The following is a 21,786-nucleotide window of genomic DNA, read 5'->3' as shown; positions in this document are numbered from 1 at the left end:
TTAAGTTGCTTAGGGCCTCACTAAATTGCTGAAGCTGACCTTGAACTTGAGATCCTCTTCTCTTAGCCTCCCTAGCCGCTGGGATTACAGGCTTGCACACTATACCTGGCAGACTTGCTTTTAGGATGGAAATTCATTCAGGTACCGTAAGTGTTAGATACGGAGTGTGAGGATGCATGTGGAGTTCTTGGGAATTTTTATAATGTACTTGACATTAGAGAAGTTAGAACCAGAATGCTCTGCAGGATTAGGGACAGGACTGAGTCACTTTTTCCTTTCCTTCTATCATTCAATGAGATTCAGTTCTGCACTTTCTCTATCCATCCTGCATACTTCTTTTTTGTTTGCCTCTTTGACCCTCTTGATGCTTCTCTTCTTTCTCAAAGGCATGTCAGTGCTATTCTCACAGTCATATCTTTAGTTCTCTGCACATTTTGTTGTCGAATTCTTGAGAGGAAGAAAAATTGACAGACCTCGATCTTATTCTGAAAGACCTTTTCTGCCTGCATTTGATTTTTTAATTTTTCTGCATTTTTTTTGTGTGTGTGTGGATGGGTTGTCTAAATGACTCATGAATGTTGTCTTCTCTCCATGTTAACAGAATATCAACATCATCTGCATTAATATGTAAAACTATAGTTATATGGATGAGTGAGAGTGGTAACGAAAGGATGAATGAATGAAGAGTTGGATTTCTGAAAAATAGGAACAGGAGAGCACTGGCTTTTTTTTTTTTTTCCTAGTATTAGGGATTGAACCCAGGGTACTCTGCCTCTAAGCTATATCCCCAGCCCTTTTTCTTTTCTTTTCTTTTGAGATAGTGTCTTGTTAAGTTGCCGAGGCTGGCCTCAAACTTGTGATCCTCCAGTCTGAACCTCCTGAGTTTTGCTTAGAGACATATTTTCATTTGTAAAAAGAGAAGGCCACAAAGTTGTACTCGTTGAGAGTTCATTAATAGCCAGCAACTTTACTTGATCTATTTACATGTTCTCTATATTATTATCTGTGGAGCCCCATAGCAGGGATATAATCACAGGTTTTTAGTTGAATAAATTGAAGCTAAGAGTACATGGCTTTTTCAATAACCTTCCCCATTTAATAGCAGAGTTGAAAGGTTGTTCCATGTCTCCAGTGTTTTTAGATTTTCTGCTAAGCCAGGAAGAGATAATTTGTTAAGTTGCTGAGACTGGCCTCAAAATGTTAAGCCAGGGAGAGCTGTAGCAGCAGGGATTTATAAAAGGGATTTTGAAGAAGCATTTCTGTAGAGTACAGGAGATCAACATCAAGACAAGATGAGAAGTTGGCATAGAATACAGCAACCTCCATGTCTGTTTATGATTTATTATATGTGCTACTAACTAACCTCCCTGGCAAGACATAATCCATGGTGCTCTTTGGTTTTCAGTGTCACATAGGTAAAGGTTGATGCTGTGACTTTATTACCCAAACCTGAGGCAAAATTACATGGCAGATAAGTTTATGTCCTCCCCCCTACTTCTACATCTCACGCTTAGTCCAGTCTCCTCAAGCTGCCTTGTGGATTTCCAAATGTCCTACCTAGACAACAACCCTAAGGAATTCTTTCCAACAATGACCTGTGTTCTTAAATTACCCCTTTATATTTGCCTTTAGGACTGAGATGGCAGGAAGACTTGGTCTCATTACTCTAAAACTAGTCGACATTATTTTTATTGCTTCTAGGAATAAAAATAACCAATTTTGGGAAGAGTGGAACACATTTCCACTTTGGGTGACATTCCCATGTCACCTGAACTCCTTAGACTACCCCACTTTCTCCGTTGCTGGTGCAATACAACATAGGTCACTAGATTGGTACAAGGCTGATGAGAAGTTATCCATTCCCTTGCTTTAGAATTTGGAATGTCTTAAAGAGTGAGCAATTGACTAGTAGGGGCAAATACATGTAAGGTTGAAAACCATAAAAAATAGGCATGTCTAGTTGGGGTAGCGAACATTTGCAAGAAAGCATTGTAAGCATTTTGCAAGAACACTGTGGGGAGAGATTGCCTGCGCCCCTCAGATCACAGATTCTCTTGTATTCTTCATCATAGGGATTTAAAAACTCTACTTACTGCTTTCTCAACTGTCTAAATCCTTTTATCTTTATAGCACATATGGCCTCCCAACCTGAAGCTGGTAAACACAGTTCTGATCTAATTTAATACCCACATTAGAGTACATTTTAAATATCACATCACTAAGTCCATAAACAACTATGCTAATATATGAGGTAGCTCAGCACTGCTCAAAACACATTACAGTTGCCAGCACTATAAAATCCCATTTACTTTTGCTTAAAAGTGTTTGATATTGAATTTGCTTTCCCCTGGACTATAATTAACAACATTCTGAACTGCTTACAAGATTCAATTGACTGACAATATTAATCACACATTCACAAAGAAATTGGCTATTACATTTGATTTTTTTTTTCCTTCTTATGTGTCTTAGCATCTAATCACTGATTAAAACTAAGGAAATGACCCTTTTCACCATGCTCCATGGACATTTATTTTCTTGGTATGTTTAGTCTATAAAGATTTTCCCCACTTCCATTGGGTTTTGACTCTAAATGTCTATAGACATGGAATAAAACCCAGAAAAAAGTATTTCTTGTCAAGAGGAACAGTTTATTCCAGATAATTAAATCCAGGAATGTTCAAAGAAAACACAGCAAGGAGCATAAATTAGGTTCTATCAAAGGATATAGGTCGTTCCTCATGAATGAATACTGACAAAACAATTTTGTGGGAAGCTTGAAAAGTCATTAATAGTTTTGAAAGTTTAGAAAACTAGCACATTTTGTAAAGGAAAGCGACAAGATTTAGTTCAATGTTTTTAAAAGTGCACTTCAGACATTCACAGATGTTTCATTTTTATATTTGACAATATCTTTGAGCCTGCATCTAAGATTTATGTGTATATTCTTTAGTAATGCTAGGGGAGATTTTTTTTTACTTGTTTGCATTTGTCTAAATGTCATTTGGAGAAGTAAAGAATAAAATGTAAATATCAAAGTAGACTAAATTTAGAAAACAAAGAGACCTCCCCAATAATTCCAGAATCTTTTTATTATTAATAAATATTTTATAGAAATGTATTGTATACATAACCCTAGAGGTAGAGGTAGACTCTAAGTTCCATAAAGACAAATACATTGTCTTATCACTGAACTTAACTTTTTTCTTAGAAATAGAACATAATAGACAACAAATATTTGCTAAATAAATCAAAAAGGAATAGTAATTTAGGTTGGAGTTCCTAATTTATTTTGCATAGCATATTGCTACATAACCTTGAAAATTACAAATAAAATTAAAACTTCTGAAAATGAAACATATTACAATGATTAAGAAAACTGACTCCAAAAACAAGTTGTTTGGGTTTAAGTTCAGTCTGCTAGATCCCGAATGTCAGAATAGGTCAGTAAATTTTTTCTCCTCTGTAAACTGAGGTAAAAGGACAATACTTAAATCATAGGGTAACTGCAATATTTAAAGAGTACCTGGATATAAGTACTCTTTAGGAGTTGTGATTGTTATTATTCCATGATATTAGGAGTTGTGATTGTTATTATTCCATGATACCTTAATACCTAGATTCTGGGGGTAATTATTAAGAATCCATCCAAATATGTTAATGTGATAATTTTTCCACTAACCATACAGCAACCTTGAAACATACACTTAACTTTGAATCTGGAAACAAAGGAAAAGATATATCTTGCAGGAGCAAATACAATGAGTTTTTCTATCTCTAACCACCTTCTCTGTCACTCTACCATCCATCCACCTCTATCCTCTTTCTATCCCAATTCTCCTGGTTCTCTATGAGCATGCATGTGCACCTTCATGCACCTGCATGCGTGTGCACACACACACACACACACACACAGTTGAGGTAAGTGATTCAGATGTACATAGATACGTGTTTATATCATCATACTGGGCTACCTGTAGTTACTAAAGTTCACTGTGTTTTCTTTCATCTGTCTTTTCACTTGCAAGTATGTATGCATGAAAAGACACAACTTGCCATTTTTCAAGCCACAACTCCTATGGTCTGTACTGTGACCTTGATCATACAAAACTGAAGCAATTTTAACAAGTTTTATGTAACTTTAACACTTCTATGTAGCTATGTTGCTCCCATTATTATCTCTCTATAGAGAACACAGACTCTGCCCATGTATTTTCACCTGCCACTTGATGGATGCTACCATGGTGCCTGGAGTACAAATATATTAAATGAGTATTTGTTAAGTTAAAGACCATTCTTCTTCCCTCTCCCCTCTTTTCCATCCGTCCTTCCTTTTTTTCATCCTTTCATCTCTTTTCCATTTTTCCATTCTTTGTTTTCTAAATGGACTCATCTATAGTCATTAAGTAAATAATGAAACAGTACATAACATATATCACAATAGTTACTAATATTAATATTTTCTTCCTTAATAGTCAGATCTTAACCAACTTTAGGTTGTATGAAGATGCAAATGAGTACAGAGCACCAACCAAACTAAACAGTATATTCTAAACATTAGCATTGAGCCTTATTATTATTATTTTTTAATTTTGGAAAGGGAAAAAAGAAACAGATTGTAAGTTCTATAACTTAGATGTATGAAGCTTTCTTGTTTTTGAAGCTTAAAACAAATGTAGTATGGATGTTGTCTTTTTGTATACAAGATTATTCTAAAGGGAATAATTCTCTTAAAAATGTTCTGGTAATTTGAGCTACTAGATGCAATTAGATAAGAACATCTTGTGCATTTCCTTATGAGTTCTATTTCTGCACACTTCATTTAGGCTATAGCTTTTTGACTATAGCTTCTGTGTGTGTGTGTGTGTGTGTGTGTGTGTGTGTTTCCTGAGAAGACAGTGCAAAGTAGGCAATGCATCTGAAGAAATATGCAAAATGCATGTGTGTATAGAATGATTGTCTTTCCCAAACTGATCTTTTCAAATTATAAATTAAATATTGGAAGAATATCACTTTTTAAGATACACATCTTATTTAGTGTCTTGCTTAATATAAAATAAAATGAATGTTTTCTTGGAGATATTCACCCACATAAGTTCTTGTTTTAAATTTTACTCTCAATTGATATATTTTAATGCAACTTAAAATATTAATTCATTTATATGAGGTGTTTTACACAAAAATATCAGATGGTCAGATTTTATTTCTTTTCTGTGAGGAAATAACTATGATATATCTATCCTTGTTTGCATGTTTCTAAAAGAATGTAAATTCAAAAAGTTAAATTATTAAGAGGAATAAAGTTTAAAATATTTCTAATTTTTGTTGCCAGTATCTGGTATCTGGTTGTTGGGTCTGACTTCCTAATTATATTTTTTCTATTATATTGTATAATACAAAAAAAAACTCACAGTAAAACATGAGCCTAATTCATTAGTATGCCTATGAAAATAAACTTTTATGCTGTATTAAAATTTTATTTATTCCAGACATTGTTTATTGTAGAAGAGGCTGTTAGTAGGCATGCAGGGTACAATTTTTATATTGGCTTCTATTGTGCGCACTTCAAAGGTCATTTAAAGTTTTCTATTGTGTGTAGTTTATTATAATTAGTTATGCAAGTGAACAGCACTATATTTTACCTGTATTATAAAATTTTGCTGTGATTTATTTTTTAAAATTTTAATTGATTTTAAGGTTTACAGCAATATTGAACAGAAGGTGCAGAGATTCCTCATATACTCCCTGTTCCCAGTACCTGCAGAACCTCCCTCATTATCAACATCCCTTCCCAGAGGGATGCATTTACCACAACTGATGAATCTAGGGTGATAACCCTTTATCTTCAAAGTCCATTGTTTATATTAAGGTTCACTCCAGATATTGTGTATTTTAGGTAGTTGGACAAAGATATAATGGACTATACCTCCCAGTATAGTGTGATACACAATATTTTCCCTGCCTTGAAAAGTCTCTGTGTTCTACCCATTCATCCCTTCTTCTCTCCTCAACTCCCAGCAACCACTGATCTTTCACTCTCTCTATAGTTAGTCCTTTCCCGAATGTCATATAGTTGAATTCATGCAATATGTAGCATTTTAGATTGGCTTCCTTTAGTTCATAATCATAATATTCATTTAAGTTTTTTCCTTGTCTTTCTTTGACTTAGAAGCTCCTTTCTTTTTAGTGCTGTTTTCATTCCAATGTAAACTTTTGTAAACAATTTACAAACATATTTATCTCCCTTGGCTACTAGTGATTGATAGCTGTTTGATAAATGAGGACTAAGAGAAGAAAGAATAAATTGATACATGTCCTAAATTACAACCAAATTATAACTATACTAGTGTTAATAGTTTATCTTCTTTCTTAATCATAAACAAAAAATAATTTAATAAAAATTTTCAAACTGTCAAATTACCTAAAATGTTTTCAGTCTTTTAGAGATGTGATATTTTATTGTTGGTTGGATTCATTGCAATTTATCAGACTAACTCCAAACTTAGATCTATGAAATCTGAGGGATACATTTATAGCAAAATTTCTCTATATCACATAGATCAGTATTACTGAATGAACAGGCCAACAGAACTCCTTTTCAGTTTGGAAACCTGTGTGGAATGGGTACAGAAATTGAGAGTTGCCACTGAAAAGTCTTTCAGAGCAATTTGACAAAAAAAAAAAAAAAATTACACCGACTGATATATTATATTGATTAACCTTAGTAGTAATAAATTTGAACTTTTAAGTCACATATCTTTGCTTTTATTTAATTATTTTAGAAATGAATTTATTGTATTATATGAAAGGTTTATTGGAAAGATAAAACTGGTTCTTCATGAAAACTAGTTTTTGAAGCATTACCACTAGTAGAGGCCTACCTAATGAAGTTCACTGAATTTTAATATTGAAGGAAAGGAGCAAGAATTGAAATTATTTTCCTTGAATTTTTTAACTATTAAAACCATGATGTATTTTATGCCAAACAAGAAAGATGTCTGCACACCCTCTACTATTGCAAGCCTCTAAGACCGCCTCCAGTGGTCTTCCCATGCTGTCATTCATGTCTTTCTGTTCAACGTTGAGCTGGATTAGATAGCTTCCTCTAATTACAAAATATAATAGTGATGGCAAGCCATTCTGAAATTAGCTTTTTGAAAAGACCATATTTTTTATTACCCATTCATTCTCACTTAAAGTTCCCATGCTAAGGGAAACTATGATGTGCGTGAGCTGCCTGGGGAGTGGCCAGGGTGGCAAAGAAATGGAGCTGAGCCAGTGAGGAACTGAAGCCCTGGGTCCAAGAATTAGTAAGAACAACATTCTACCAAAAATATGTGAAAAGTCAGATGATGATCCTCCCTTGGGCACAATTTCAGAAAAGAATGTACCTCTTAGTGGGCACCTTAGTTTCAGTCTTGCAAGAGACTAAGAGGCAACAGAATACCCAGATGTTTGATTTTCAGAAGTTGAAAGGTAAATGTTTGTTTTTCCAAGCTGCTACTATTTTGACATAATTTATTATGCAGCTACAGACAACGGGTATACCCTTCTTAAAAGAAGGTACTCTCAGCTACTGCCAGTGCACAGAGAACCAAGTAGATTCCTGGGAATCACTTTTAGCTACTATCTTTTATATAATCCTTTTATATAATCCTTTACTGATGTTTGAAACTTTCATCTTTGACTTTTTGATACATGAGACTATTTAAAAAATTAACATGCTGAATAATTTGGTAGTATTATTATTTCAATTTTTTAAAAGAACTGAAACAAGAAACAAATATTGAGACAAACTTCAAGATATACCTAAACTTTTGAATTGAGTGGAGGGTCACTTCGAAAGTCATTTGCCTATACAATGGTGAAGAGGAGTAAAATATGATAATCCCAAAGCAAAGTTTCTAGAACAAGAATAAGGCATTTTTTAATGCAAAGATTTTAAAACTAAATGAAGTATGAATGTAACACCATTATTTCAGACAATAGCTAATGTGCATTGAATCTTAATTTATACATGTAGAAATCAAATAATAGAAGCAGTGAAAATAAATAAAAATTTGCCTTACAAATAAAAATCAAACTCAACATGAACAAAACAACTTAAATTTGTATTTTAAAATAGATATGCTCAATAATGTAACCATAGGTATTAACCACAATAAAGTTTTGAAAGGGAAATAGTAATAGTTCTCCTGTAAATACTTCTTACTTACTAATCAACCCACATAGAAGCTTAAAGAGCTTATTTTTTTTCCTGCAAGAGGGGGTAAAAAGCATAGGACTACATTCTTGATCCAGTAATGAAATAACTAATGTACATTGTTTCTTAAGATCACAAATTCTAAAACAAAAAATAAAGTCTTAATTCCTAGGGTCACCTTTCCAGTTTTGACTTTACCCTCACGGCTTCATGTATCACCTTCTTGGTGGTAGACTTTAGGAACTTTGATACTAATATAATTTGCAGGTTTCCTTAACCCTTCCACTGAAATCATAGTGGAAGCCTCCATGAACCCATAACTCTGGAATCCTGCAGTATGGCACAACCATAACAACATCAATGATACCAAGATCTGTTGCCAACTTGTGCAATACGTGGGCATACTGGAATCATGGCTTCAGTGGCCTCTAATTGCCTATGTGGCTTAACATGGTAGAACAACTTCCTAGGTTGACCTTGGAAGTATGGTGCTGCCATAATATTTTCTCAAAGGAATTTTTTCTACTATACCCTGGCACCTGTAGTGGATATGGTCTTGCAAATTTCTGAGAGCCATCCAAGCATCTTTGGTATTGTTTCTGTGCAAAGTACTTAACATCTTTTTACAGGTTGTAATCTCTTCAACAAGTACTTCTTTCCTTGGCCCCAGTTTACAAGCCAGCCCATTTCTGAATAAACAGCAAATTTTTAAAAACTTTACCTCCGCTTTCTGCTCCAAATTCTCACCATAAACTTGACTAAAAGCTGCCAGCAAAATCCATGCCACTATCTGAATACTGTGCTGCCTTGAAATTTCTTCCACCAGATCAATTACTTCATTACTTTTAAGTTCTGCTTCACACAAAGCATCAGAACATGGGAAAAACTATAGACAAGTTCTTTGCCAGAATGGAACCTGAGTGGTCTCTAGTCCAATTCTCAATAGAGTCTCATTTCCCTTTGAAATCTCTTGAATATAGACCACATACCTATTGGTATTATGATTTTCTGAGATCCCACAAGAATTGCCCATTAAGCTCCTGTTACAGCATTCTAAAGCTTTTCCAACTTGCATCTCTAATATTCAAAATTCCTCCTACAAAACAACTCCAAAGTCTTCTGAATCAGTGATCAGTTGAGTCATAGCACCAACCCCAGTGCTTAGTAGTAATTTCTGTTTGAATCAGTTTTTGGGTCACTGTCACCAAAATAACAAACAAGAACAACTTAAAGGAGGAAAAGTTTATTTGGAACTCATTGTTTCAGAAGTCTCAGTTCATAGATGCCCAAGTCCATTGGTCTGGGCCCAAGGTGAGACAGCTTATCATGTGGGAAGAGCCCAGTGGAGGAAAGCTGCTCCCTTCATGACAGCAAGGAAACAGAGAGAAGGAGGGTTTCATGTGAGATGCATCCTTCTAGGGCACACCCCTAGAGACCCACCTCCCCCAGCTACAGTGCTCCACCTAGCTACAGGTGCTACCCAGTCAGTACATTCAAACTAGGATGGACTGATGAGGTCATAGCTCTCATAATCTCACCAATTAACTTCTGAAAATTCCTGCATTAACACAGGAGATTTGGGCAGAGAACACATATCTAAACCACAGCAGTTGTCATTTGATAAATATTTGTATGTTTTATATGTTTAATTGTATTTACATTTGATATAATTAGCATTCTTATATTGAACTATTTAATATTGAAAGGAGATTTAAAACTTAGTAGTTATATATCTCAAGAAAATGCTATTATAAATATCAAAAAATATAAAACAAATTGGAAATATAGATATTTTTATTTTGCTCCAATAACTTAGCAAAAACAGTTTTGATTTACTAATCAGAGAGGTATTCTGGGATTAAAGATACTTTATTAGTACCATGAGGCACTTTACTGCAACTTCACCTTTGATTTTCATTTTAAATTGAGGATCATGAAAATGCAGAATACACATTTGCAACACATGCCTATTTTTTTTTTGTATAATACATCACAAGGATTTTTAGGATCATATTCTTTCTAGATTCCAGATGATATATACAAGACAAATTTCTTTTGCTGAAAATATGGTAAATTCATGTCTATCTTATATCCAAAACTAGATGATATACTGAGGATCAGAAAATGGAAATTAAATACTTGGAAATTTGGTAGGTCTTAAGATTTTAGTATTGAATCATACAGATGCAGAACATTAAACACTTCCCTCATAAAATTGTTTTCCTATGTGAAAATAGAGAGGTGTTATATTAAATATTGTTTTCTTGCATTAATAAGCCCCCTTTGATGCAGATAGTATGGTTTAGAACAGGCTAGGTCTTTTTGGTAAAAGAACAGAGAGTATTTCAAGCTTTGCAGGTATCTGCTGTGGTAAGTGCCAAAGTAGATATGCCAGTCTTTATAAGAATGGGTGTGGCTGTGTTCCAATAAAATGACAGGCCTGTCCCACTGGTTTTAGTTTCTGACCTATGATATAATGGAATGATTAAGCATATAGATTCTGGATTATATTTCTTGGGTTCAGATCCCACCTCTACTTCTAACAAGTTATGTATTTTTGCAAATTACTTCATATCTCTATGCTTCACTTTTACATCTGTAAAATGGGGAAAGTATTAGAATCACTTACTTCTTATGGATACCAGGAGTAATGTGCTTAGCACCGTTTCTGTATAGAATAGTGAGCAATAACTCCAAGTCACTGTTCTTCTGTTCCTTTATATGTGCTAGTTTCCTTATAGCTATAATGAAGATTCCCAATATTCAAATGTCATTATTTTATTTATCGAAGCATGGTATTTTTTTTGTTTTTCCCTGATGTAAATGGATCATAGATTTTTGCAAATCAATATAAGAGCAACTGTTCTCTATTTTCCATATATTCAGAGTGATTATTACCTCAATTTACAGAGATTTTCAGAGACAATCGAGTAATTGTCCCAATAGCACTATCCTTTTCACACAAATTTATTTTATTTATGCATTTAATCTGTGGTGAGTCAGGGAGCATAAAATATTATCTAAAAATAAAATGTTCACAAAAGTGTTATGAATGAGTTCTTTTGGATTCTAGGACACCGCATGGAAAAATGAGTGCTACTTGGGAAATGAATGTGACCCTTGGGGGCCTAAAACAGATCATTTGTCTCATAAAGATAATTCCTTTACGCTCAAAGTTTTACTTACTCAATCTTCTGATCAAATCATGTATTTCTACACAGAAGGATTTCCTCTTTTGTGAAATTTATTGGATAAACTATTATGGTAGCCATTCTTTCCACATTCAGGTGATATGTGTAAATGAGGCTGTCAGAATATATAATACCTTTAAAAAAAAGATTTCCATTGCCATTTTGTAGTTATAGAACTAGCAGCGAGTGTCTCATGATTTAGCTCAGCTGTTGAATTACAGTACAGTAACCTCAATATGGAAAATCTTAAAGTTTTGTATGAAAGGGTTTGGGGGATTGTAATCACAAAATACAGAAACCCCAGGAAATTTGCACCCAGGCCTGAAGCACAGACACACACAATCATTGTATTTTTACTTCTACACACTGTACATATGAAAAGATTAACAAAATATTTGACAATAAGTGGAATAATAGCTTGTTATATTTTTATTTGATTCTGGCAATTTGAATAAAAGCTACAATGTTTGTAAAAAGGTTAAATATCAGGGGGTCCAAGAAGAGAAACTGAGTCCATGGATATGGAGGACAATCCTAGATAATTATGAATAAAGTAGAGACTGACATTCATATCCAGACCCAAGTCGCTGGATAATTTCTCAGGATTTGTTCTGAGGTTTCTTTATAAAGTCACATAACAATATTCTAAGGTGAATGTCATTACCCAACATCAGACTTTCATTAGAAGGCTGATAGAAGGATTTACCTGATGAATCAAAGCTTAAATTCTGCAAACTAGGGGAATTCTGGAAGATCTGTGTTGGTATATTAAAGATATCCTGTTATGAAAGAATATTCAGCTAGATTTGGAGAGCTGGTAGGATTTTTTTCATTTTTAGTATTGACTAATTGACTAATTGTGAGGGCTTTCCTGCCATTGTTGTTCTCTAGCAAACCAGCCCAAAATGTGGTGGCTTAAAACTATAGTTTGCTATGGAGTCTCATGGTTCCATGTTTTGACTATTTCTCAGCTGGCTATTTCTCACTTTGAGGTTCTAAAGTGATTGCAATAAAATGGTTATATCACATAAGGTTCAAAATTATTTTCTCACATGACTGGCAATTGAATTTTGACGTCATCTGGGAGCTCAGTGATGTATATGGAGTAAGAGCTGCTCCATGTGACTTTGGCTTCTTTCCTGGTGGCAGGATGAAAGCCTTCTTATGAACTACTCTTAGAATTTCTGAATGCCATTCTGCCATATGTTATTGTTAAGCAAGTCATGAAACCAGACTGTTATTCAATGATAAAAGGATAAGAATTAATCTTTTGTTATGAGCATCAAGGTGAATATACAGTGAGGAAAGCAATTGATGAAGCCATCTTTGGATAAGAATCAGATTCTTCACGTATAAGTTAAGGAAAACTATATAATACTTTAAAAACCTTGTAAAATTAAATTCTGTGTTCCTAGATTCTGTATGAGCATGTTTATAAATTGCTTCCTGTGAAGACGTCTCACAGATTTATTTGCTTTCTTTCCTTACTCCCCAAGAATAAGGGTCTTCTCACACATTTGTCCATAATGTGTATATCTGAATTTCACATTAGATACTTAACTCTTTGAAGTCACAAGCTACGTATCACTCATTTTCTTTTTCCTTAGCACCCATTGGATGCACAATAAATGCTTTTTGAAAAAAAATCAGGAGCCTCTGATATGACTGTGGAAGACAAGGTGATACTTTATAAACACTTGACTTCACAACTCAGGGGTGAAGGTCACATTGAGAATACCAAAAAGTTATTTTCCTATAACTTAGTCTGTATGGAATAATCTTCCTCCAAACAGACACCAAAATTTTTATTCAAAATTTCATTTTCATATCTTCAATAAAAATGTTAAATTATAATTATTAATAGCAATTACTAGAATGTTTATTAGCCAGAAACTATACTGATACTTGACATCCATTTTCTAATTTAATCTTTGAACACCTAAAGAACATTATTGCTAGTTTCAGTTTTCAGTAAAGACAACTTAAGATCAAGGTTGAACTATTAGAACAAGTGATAGATACTGGGTTTGAACCTAGACTTTTCATCTCCCCAAACCTCCCTCTTGTCCCTGACATCTTATATGTTATTTGTGGGTTTTTTCAAATAACTTTTAACATTCTGATGCATTAATTGAAATGGTTAAACTATAATTTGAAAATTTTACCAAGATAAGTTTTTCTTTAAATCTTTATAGTTGTTCATTCTCTCATTTTTTAAATTTTCACTTGTGTACTTGCTAACTCATTTGCAATTTGAGTCAATTTTTATATTAATGAGATCACTGATAAAACACTATTGCTTTTGGAGGTATCCATTTTGCAAAAAAGTAAAAAAAAAAAGACTTTTTAAATAGTGCATCTTTTATAAAATATAATTCAAAAGCTTTGCTATAAACTATCACTCAATACTTCTGAGTAAATAATGCAGTATCAGAGAATTCTATAAATCAGAAGAAATACTATGATGGTATTTATAAGGAACTATCATATTGTTTAGTGTAGTATGTAGCTGATGTCATTACACCATGGGACAATTTATTGCAAATATGCTTATTCTCCTAATAAAATGTCAATATACATACTTGGCAATATTATAGCTGAGTATATTTATTTATTTGCTTTGTCTTTGAGACTAAGTTTTTTAGATTTTTAGAATCATATATAAGGTAGTTCTAAAAATCTTTAAAGAAATACTATTAATCTTTTGCTGCATAATTTATTTTTTTTGGCAAAGCTACATTTGTTAAAATTTACCATGTTAGGTGCCTCACATGAATCATAAAATATTATTTCAATATTATTTAAATGCTATAGACAGTGAAATGAATCTCTGTAATAAGCCTAGTCATTTAGAACATACATTTATGTATTAATATCTATACAATGGACATATGTAAGTGACTATATATTTATATATGTATGCATTATATATACACACACACACATACACACCCACACACTAGGAAATTCTATGCCCCACCTAGAACTGCAGTATCATATTTGCTCAGGATATGAAAATGCTGTATCAAAAATAGCTACCATTGGATAATCATCAATTTGACACATTTTATTTTCAAAGTGTGATTTCAAAAATGTTTTCCTTTGTGTCTCATTTTTTGATTATATAGTAATCTTTCTACAGCTTAAAAATACTTTGTAAAAATTTCTTAATACAAACTGCAAAGATGGTTATGAAAATACAGGACAAAATTGTTTCTAGTTGATTCTAACATTGTCTCTGTTTACTATTGTTTGAAACTACAATGTTTTCTTAGCAATTTCTTATTAAATATTTACTTCAGTAAAATTTTATTGCCCACACAGCTCTTGCTAGCCACTGGAGCAGCTTGAATGACATAATAAATAACAGTTAACATAATGTGCGAGTGTTACATTTTTATGCTCATCTGTAGGCATTAATGGTTCTCCTGGGCATCAAGACTCTCCTGTTCCCAATTGATCATGTATCAAAATCTGGGAGGATGCCTAACAATTCTGACCTAGTTTCATGCCAATCTACATAATTCCTTTAGACAATAAGACAACTTATCTTAGTACAGATGTAATAATGTGGACATAAATGAACCAAATAATTGATCATTGAGTAGAAACCTCTCATTTTGACCCATTTCACTTAATTATAACCCGTTACTATAATGGGAAAATAGTTCTTCTCATATGAATATACTGTTTATTCTCTCTGGTCACTTTCCCAAACTTCTTATTTACTATTGATAAGAAAACAAAAATGTAATCAAACCTTTATTTATTGTATTCATAATAGCAACATACTATAAATAATATAAAAGCACCAATATATGAGGTCATAAATAAGTGATGGCAACCCCCCACAAAAATGTTATATGTGACTATTGAATATTTTGAAAAAAAAATCATAACAATGCAAAGGTTAAAAAATTGGACATGAAATTGAATATATAATATGATCTCAAAACTATAAAATATTTGTTACTACTAGTGGACCTTTATTATAGGATGTTTTGATTTTTTTTTTCTGTATTTTTCAATAAATCTATACCAGTGTCCTCAAATGAGTGACATTTTTCTTCCAAAGCACATTTGGCAATATCTGCTGACACTTATGTTTGTCACAACTTGGGGAAGAATCCATACTGGTTTTTCATCAGTAGATGATTAGGATACTGCTAAACAGCCTACAATGAATAGGACAGTCCCCTTGTCCCCATCACAACAAAGAATTGTCTGGTCTGAAATATCAATAATGCCAAGGTTGAGAAACTGTGTACTACATTAAATATAAATTTTATGTAAAACTAGAAAAAAAAACGTAACAATAGAAATACAAAGAAAAAATTTAATATACATATCAAATGTTCTTAGCCCAACTATATTTTATGGAAAACTAATGACGATTATTTCCTCAAGTATAAAAAGTTTGCAAAAGTGTAATATAGTAAATATGTTGAATTCTATTGTCTCCAAGGTATACTACTATAAGATTTTAAATATGAATGACAAGAATCCAACTGTGACTATTGAATCACTCAGACTGGATTGTTGCTAACACCTAAATTTCTCCAATTGGGGGCATTACTTTTAATCATTTTCTAAAACTCTGACTTTTTTGGGATCTAAATTGAAGCCTGAGAACAACCAATATTCACATAAAACTTTTTAAAACAAAAGAAATTATGCCTGAATAAACACTTATGTAAAATTCCCTTTATTTCTCATTCTGGCAAAATTCCTAAGATTTAATGAAGTGAAACTATTAAAAAAATTCTATAAAGTGAGATTACAAAGAATATGCATAAAAATAGCCCAGTAGACTAACTACTTTGCTTTTGCACATAATGGCCAGACGTGAATATTGCCCTTCACAAAACTGAATCAGGCTCCTACTTCACATTATGATTACAGATTTTGTGTGACTATGGTGTGGTCCCATACTAAACAAACATGATAGTATTACTCTAAAGGAAGTTAATTAAATGTGATTGAGGTTAAATTTTACCATCACATTCTTTTCAAATATACTTTCACCTTGGAGGAGTTCATGAATGTTTATACAAAATGTAAAAACTACAGGATTTTTTTAGCAGTTATGAGAGTGTGTTCAATGGTGCTGCTCAGACACCCTAACAAAGATGAACTGATCTCTTCAAAGCAGGTATTAAGCATTAGCAATTCCTATATGCCAGATATTGTGCTGTTTTTTTTTTACATATTTTATGACTAATCCCCAGAGCACCCCTCTCAAATAGGAATTATTTTTCCCTTTTTAGTCATGAGTGTCTGAGGTCTGTATCATCACCTTTTCTAAAGTGATGCTGCTAGTAAGTGGTTCAGCAATATTTCAGTTCAAGTTTGCCTGTCTCCAGGTCTATTACTCATGTGCTCATATCTAGCTTTTGTTAGGCTTCAGGCAAGACAGAGATATCTAAGCCCTCTCCATGCTTGGAGTGAATGATAGCCATCATTCCTAAACAGTAAGATGCAATTCAAAACAATAAATGATATTCCATGAGTGTGTTATGATCCTCAAATCAAGCTTGAAATACTTAGTGGAGTAATTTAATTTGAAAACTTAGTTTTCCAAGAATTCTATCATGTTATCATTGTTTTTAGATAGAGATTTTTTAAAGAGATTAAACAATCAATGTTTATTTAATTATCCAGTGGCATTATTCTCCCTTAATCTAATCCTGGATACTTCAGTACAGAATATATTATTTTAGATGACCGTCATTTGTCCTCATCTTATTATAACTCTATCTGACTTAAATACAAGACTATAAAGATGTTTTCTGTGTTTTTTTTTTTCTTCTCTCTTATTTTTCTTTTCTCTTGTTTCCATCTTTTCTCTTGTTTCCATCTTTTCTCTTTCATTTGAAGTAGGTGGGTGGAAGTACAGAGGTAGTAGTGAACAATTAGTCACAGTAATAAAAATCTGTGGAAACAGACTTTAATTTTTTTCAAAAGTAGAGAATAGTGTTTATTTCAATGACTAAAATGTAGGCTTTATTTTTATATTTATAGACTGGGAAGCATTAACAAATAAGACAGGATAAAGATTCAAAGAATTTGTTTGGATTTTTTAGATTCTCCAAGTTCTGTAGTTTTTCAGCTAAATGATTTGAATGAGTGCAAGAATATGAAGCTAGGAAGTTATTTAACCTTACCATGATGTGATCCACTTTCTCATACCAGATTATTGAAAACAGTATATTAATTTAAACTATGAATTTTAAAATCTACAATTAAAACTGGTATGGATTTAATATTTTTACTTTTCTTAAGGCTTTTAGATTAAGTAAAATAGATTTAGTCCATTTGGCTTTGCTGCGTTTGCTCTTTTTAGTGAACATTGCCCTAGTTTTGTGTTGCATAGTTATTTTTACTAAATGTACGGTAAATATATTGCATTGATTCTTTTCCATATTAAAGATTTAACCGTTAGCCAGGATTTAATTAGGTGTGCATTTTTTTTCAAGTTCCCAATTGCATTTTGATGAACTCCTTAGATATTCAATTAACATGTGAATGATTTGCAGAAAGTATTTATACTCTGTGGGCTGTTGCAAAATCACTTGATATTTTCCCTGCTGTATTAATGGTTCCATTTACTATTGTACTAGTGGGAAATGAAGTTGTATAATTGGAAACTGGTAAGATACTTTATAGCTTATTAGCTTAGGATAATTATCCGCATGTTATATTACACATTGAATTGCAATTGAAATTAGTGCATTATAATATTTAGAAGTGACAACCAAAAAATAGTTAAAATGTTATAGTAACCATTGACTTGCAATGAAAATGAACACATTTAATGAAAAACTTTTCTGTAACTTGTGAACAATGTGTTCCATTTTGATAACTATTCTTTTTCTCTTGTTCTTTTTTATTTTTATTTTTTGTTTATTTTTATAATTTGCTGCTTGCCATTACAGGAAGTAGAGGTTTGTATACACCTTATGTTTCATATTTTATTTTAGATTTTATATAAATCCTTACATTTTAATTACTCATATACACTCAATTCACATTATTTTCCTCCTTAGGATGATTATTTCCACACTTGGAGTCCAGGAAAACCCTTCAATCAGGGTAAGAATCTAATTATTTAAAATAAAATCTTTAAATATTCATAATCACCATAGTTTAAAAATGATATTTATTGTCTGACTAGACTTCAAAATATAAAATAGAATAACTTATATAAATAAAAAATTTATGTAGGAATTATGTTTACTTCAGCATAATATAGTTAGAAATAAACTAATTATATATCATGGTTATGTCAGGATGTCTTTTATTTTTAGATGCATGTCTTAGATTACTGATTTGAGTTTTTTAATTTTACCATGTCCATTTTTAATAGTTGATATAAATCATTTCATTTCATTTCCAAATGCCTGCACTGTGCAATAAATTTGTACAAAATTTTGAAACAAATGGCTTTTCTTTCTCCTTTCCATTAATGTAAAAATTGATTTAAAACAGAGAACACTGGTAATTAGACGTGACTGAGATCTTAGCAAGACCCAAAAGGAAGAGTTTTATACTAAATTAAGATCTGTCCATTTCTATACACACAGTTTGCAACTCTGGTTAGCACACCTAATTAGGAAAAGCAGTGCATAAGAATGGGAATGGAAATACTCCCACATGTGCAATGAGAATGGAAACATCATATTCTATATGTAATAATAATTAAATAATTAACTAAGGTGATTTGTTTATTAAATTTCATGAGACAGAATCTCAGGCATTTTCCCTTAAAAGTTTAACAACAACAACAAAATTCTACTTTACGTTGGCTATCATATTCTTGCAAAGATAATACTCAATGAAGTAGTACCACATATGTATGAATCAGTTTTATGTCACTGTAATGATATACCTGAGGTGATTAACCTATGAAGAGAAAAGGTTTATTTTGATTCATGATTCCAGTTCAGCACTGAGTGGCCTCTTTCCCTAGGCATCTGGTGAGAGCAGCACATCATGGCAGAAATACATGTTAGAGTAAACTGCTAGCATCAGGAGCTAGGAAGCAAAAAGAGGAAGAGAAAGGAAATCAGGGTTTCACAATGCCCTTCCAGAGCACACCCCCATTTACCTAAGGACTTCCCAATAATTCCACCTGCTAAAGGTTCTAACACCTCCCAGTAGCTGGGGACTAAGCCTTTAATCCACTGACCTCTGGGGGATATTCAACATCCAAACCACAGCAAAATATAATTAGATATCTGTTAGGAATGTGTAGATAAATGATTAAATGATAGATTCATGATGCATTATTAAAGAAAGCTTAGAGGTTTTGCCATACCTACAAATTTTTGACTTAATATTTGGAATGAATGTTCAAAATTCAACAAATATGAGGGAGAAGCAAACTGCGTGGTCCTAGACAGTGACTGTCATCAACATTGACATTATTTTGAAATCTGAAACAGTTGTGCACATTTGATCCCCACTTTACAATTAGTCTCTTATATAATCCATGCTATTTCATTGTTATTATCCCATGTTATTATTTGAAGAATTTGCATTATAGAATACTAAAAAATTAATTTTGACCTGGGTTCGCAATAAGTCAAGCCATTGTACTAAAAGACAGGAAATGCATTTATGTACTTTCTTGGAAAATGAATTTTTATTATACAATCATAAACCTTGAAAACCGGTGGTAATCTATAACATGGATATTGACACTTAAACATTTGCCATACTTGGTACATCCAGTTGTAAGAAAGATGATTTGATTTTTTCCTTTCTGCATATAACAAGGTGTTGAGTTATGAGTTATCTTTCATGTATGAAAAAATGATTTCTATAGCAGAGGCAACTAAAACCAGATATTACACTGATCTACTTTAATTTTCCAAGAAGTTTTTAGCTACTAACTTGTTAATTTGTTATATTTATTAGGCAGGGAAATTTATATTTTATGATAATACTTAATGTTCATGAACAGTACCCAATATTTAGTGATTATTATATTTGATATATATTAGCATACTTAATCAGAATAACCCTGCAAGGTAGATGAAAAACTTAAGGTATCAAGGAGGTAAAGTACTTGCCCAGGTGATAATCCTACAAACTGTCAGAGTCAGAATTTTGTTTAGACGTTCTGACCCCTGAATCCTTGAACCCCATTCTCCAACTACTCTGTGTTACTGACATGTGTATAACACCAAAACAAAAAGGTGACATAATAATTGTGTATATTATTAACATAGATGAGTAGTACATATTAATGGGGTGTAATGCGATATTTCCATACATTTCCATATAGCATGCAATGATCAGATTTTCTTTTTCTACCCTCCTTTTCCACAGTTTGTGCTTCTTTTCATCAGTCACATTTCCACTTTGCCTTGTTTTTATTTATTTTTTCTCTTTTTCTTTTTAGCCACTAATATAATAAGAGTGTTGGGAAACTATAATGGTTTCAAGTGTTCAAGTGTTTAAGTAATTTTGATGATGGTAATTCTGCTGCAAAATAAAACATACTGATGCCAAAAATAAATTGCTTTGGATTTCTGGGCGTTGAATTTTCTGTGCTATTACTTCTCTTCATTAGTGTGGTTAATCATGAGTTGACACAACAGAACCAACTGAAAAATAGTTTTAATGAGGACATGCATCTTCTTGAATAAGGCATACAAATTCTATGTTTACTATGATAAACCAAAGGGGAAATTTTTATAAATGAGCCTGGAGTGGTAGCATGATACAGATTTTAAATAATTTAATAAATGTTTTTGATATAAATGCTATAACTTTTATGGATAAATATTAAATTTCCCTTCTCCCCTTTACAATGTACCTCACTTTGTTTTGTTGCATGGATTAAGAAGGGGGTATAACAGAGAAATCACTGAAAATTGTAGCTGCAGTTTCTAACAGTTGTTTAGAGAATCTGTTTGGACTTAAGTACTGGCTCTATTTTGCACCTACCTGGCAGTAACTATAATTAATGGATTAATAATCAGGAAGCTGAATGCAAACAGATACAAAGATTTCAGAACGAATCTGTTTCATATTATTGATGTGTGCCTCCTGCTCTTGTAGATCTAGGGAATTAGGGGCAAGAAGTGTAGCTGTGTTTTAGGTGAGCATTTGGAGTTTAATCATGCACTGTCCCCCTAAAAAAGAACCTCAACAGGAAGAGCAAATTGACTTCTATTTGTCCATTGGAATGCATTTAATTCAACAAAAGTTCATTACAAGGAGGTAGGTAAGGAAACCATTCCTAAACTCAAGGTGCTGAAAATCTTATATCTAGATTATATCTAGATGAGCCTTTTTCACAAGGATCAAAGGAGTGGTGGGAGAGAAGAAGTTTTTGCTGTGTGGAAGGGCAGTTGTATGCTTAGACATATACTTACCCATTGT

At 32.6% G+C, this 21,786-nt stretch overlaps 1 protein-coding gene across 1 annotated transcript in view; it reads left to right on the top strand.

Annotated features, from left to right (window-relative positions):
- Spock3 (SPARC (osteonectin), cwcv and kazal like domains proteoglycan 3) overlaps positions 1-21,786 on the top strand; it is a 439,938-nt gene that overhangs the window by 141,038 nt on the left and 277,114 nt on the right. Inside the window, 2 exon segments of the mRNA XM_047551520.1 lie at positions 18,330-18,338; positions 18,441-18,486. Of these exon segments, the coding sequence (XP_047407476.1) occupies positions 18,330-18,338; positions 18,441-18,486 (55 nt within the window).

The sequence above is a fragment of the Sciurus carolinensis genome, chromosome 4 (genome assembly GCF_902686445.1).
Source record: "Sciurus carolinensis chromosome 4, mSciCar1.2, whole genome shotgun sequence".
Classification (NCBI taxonomy): Eukaryota; Metazoa; Chordata; class Mammalia; order Rodentia; family Sciuridae; genus Sciurus; species Sciurus carolinensis.
The sequence above is the reverse complement of the archived record's forward strand: the minus strand, read 5'-3'. Positions and strand labels throughout refer to the sequence as shown.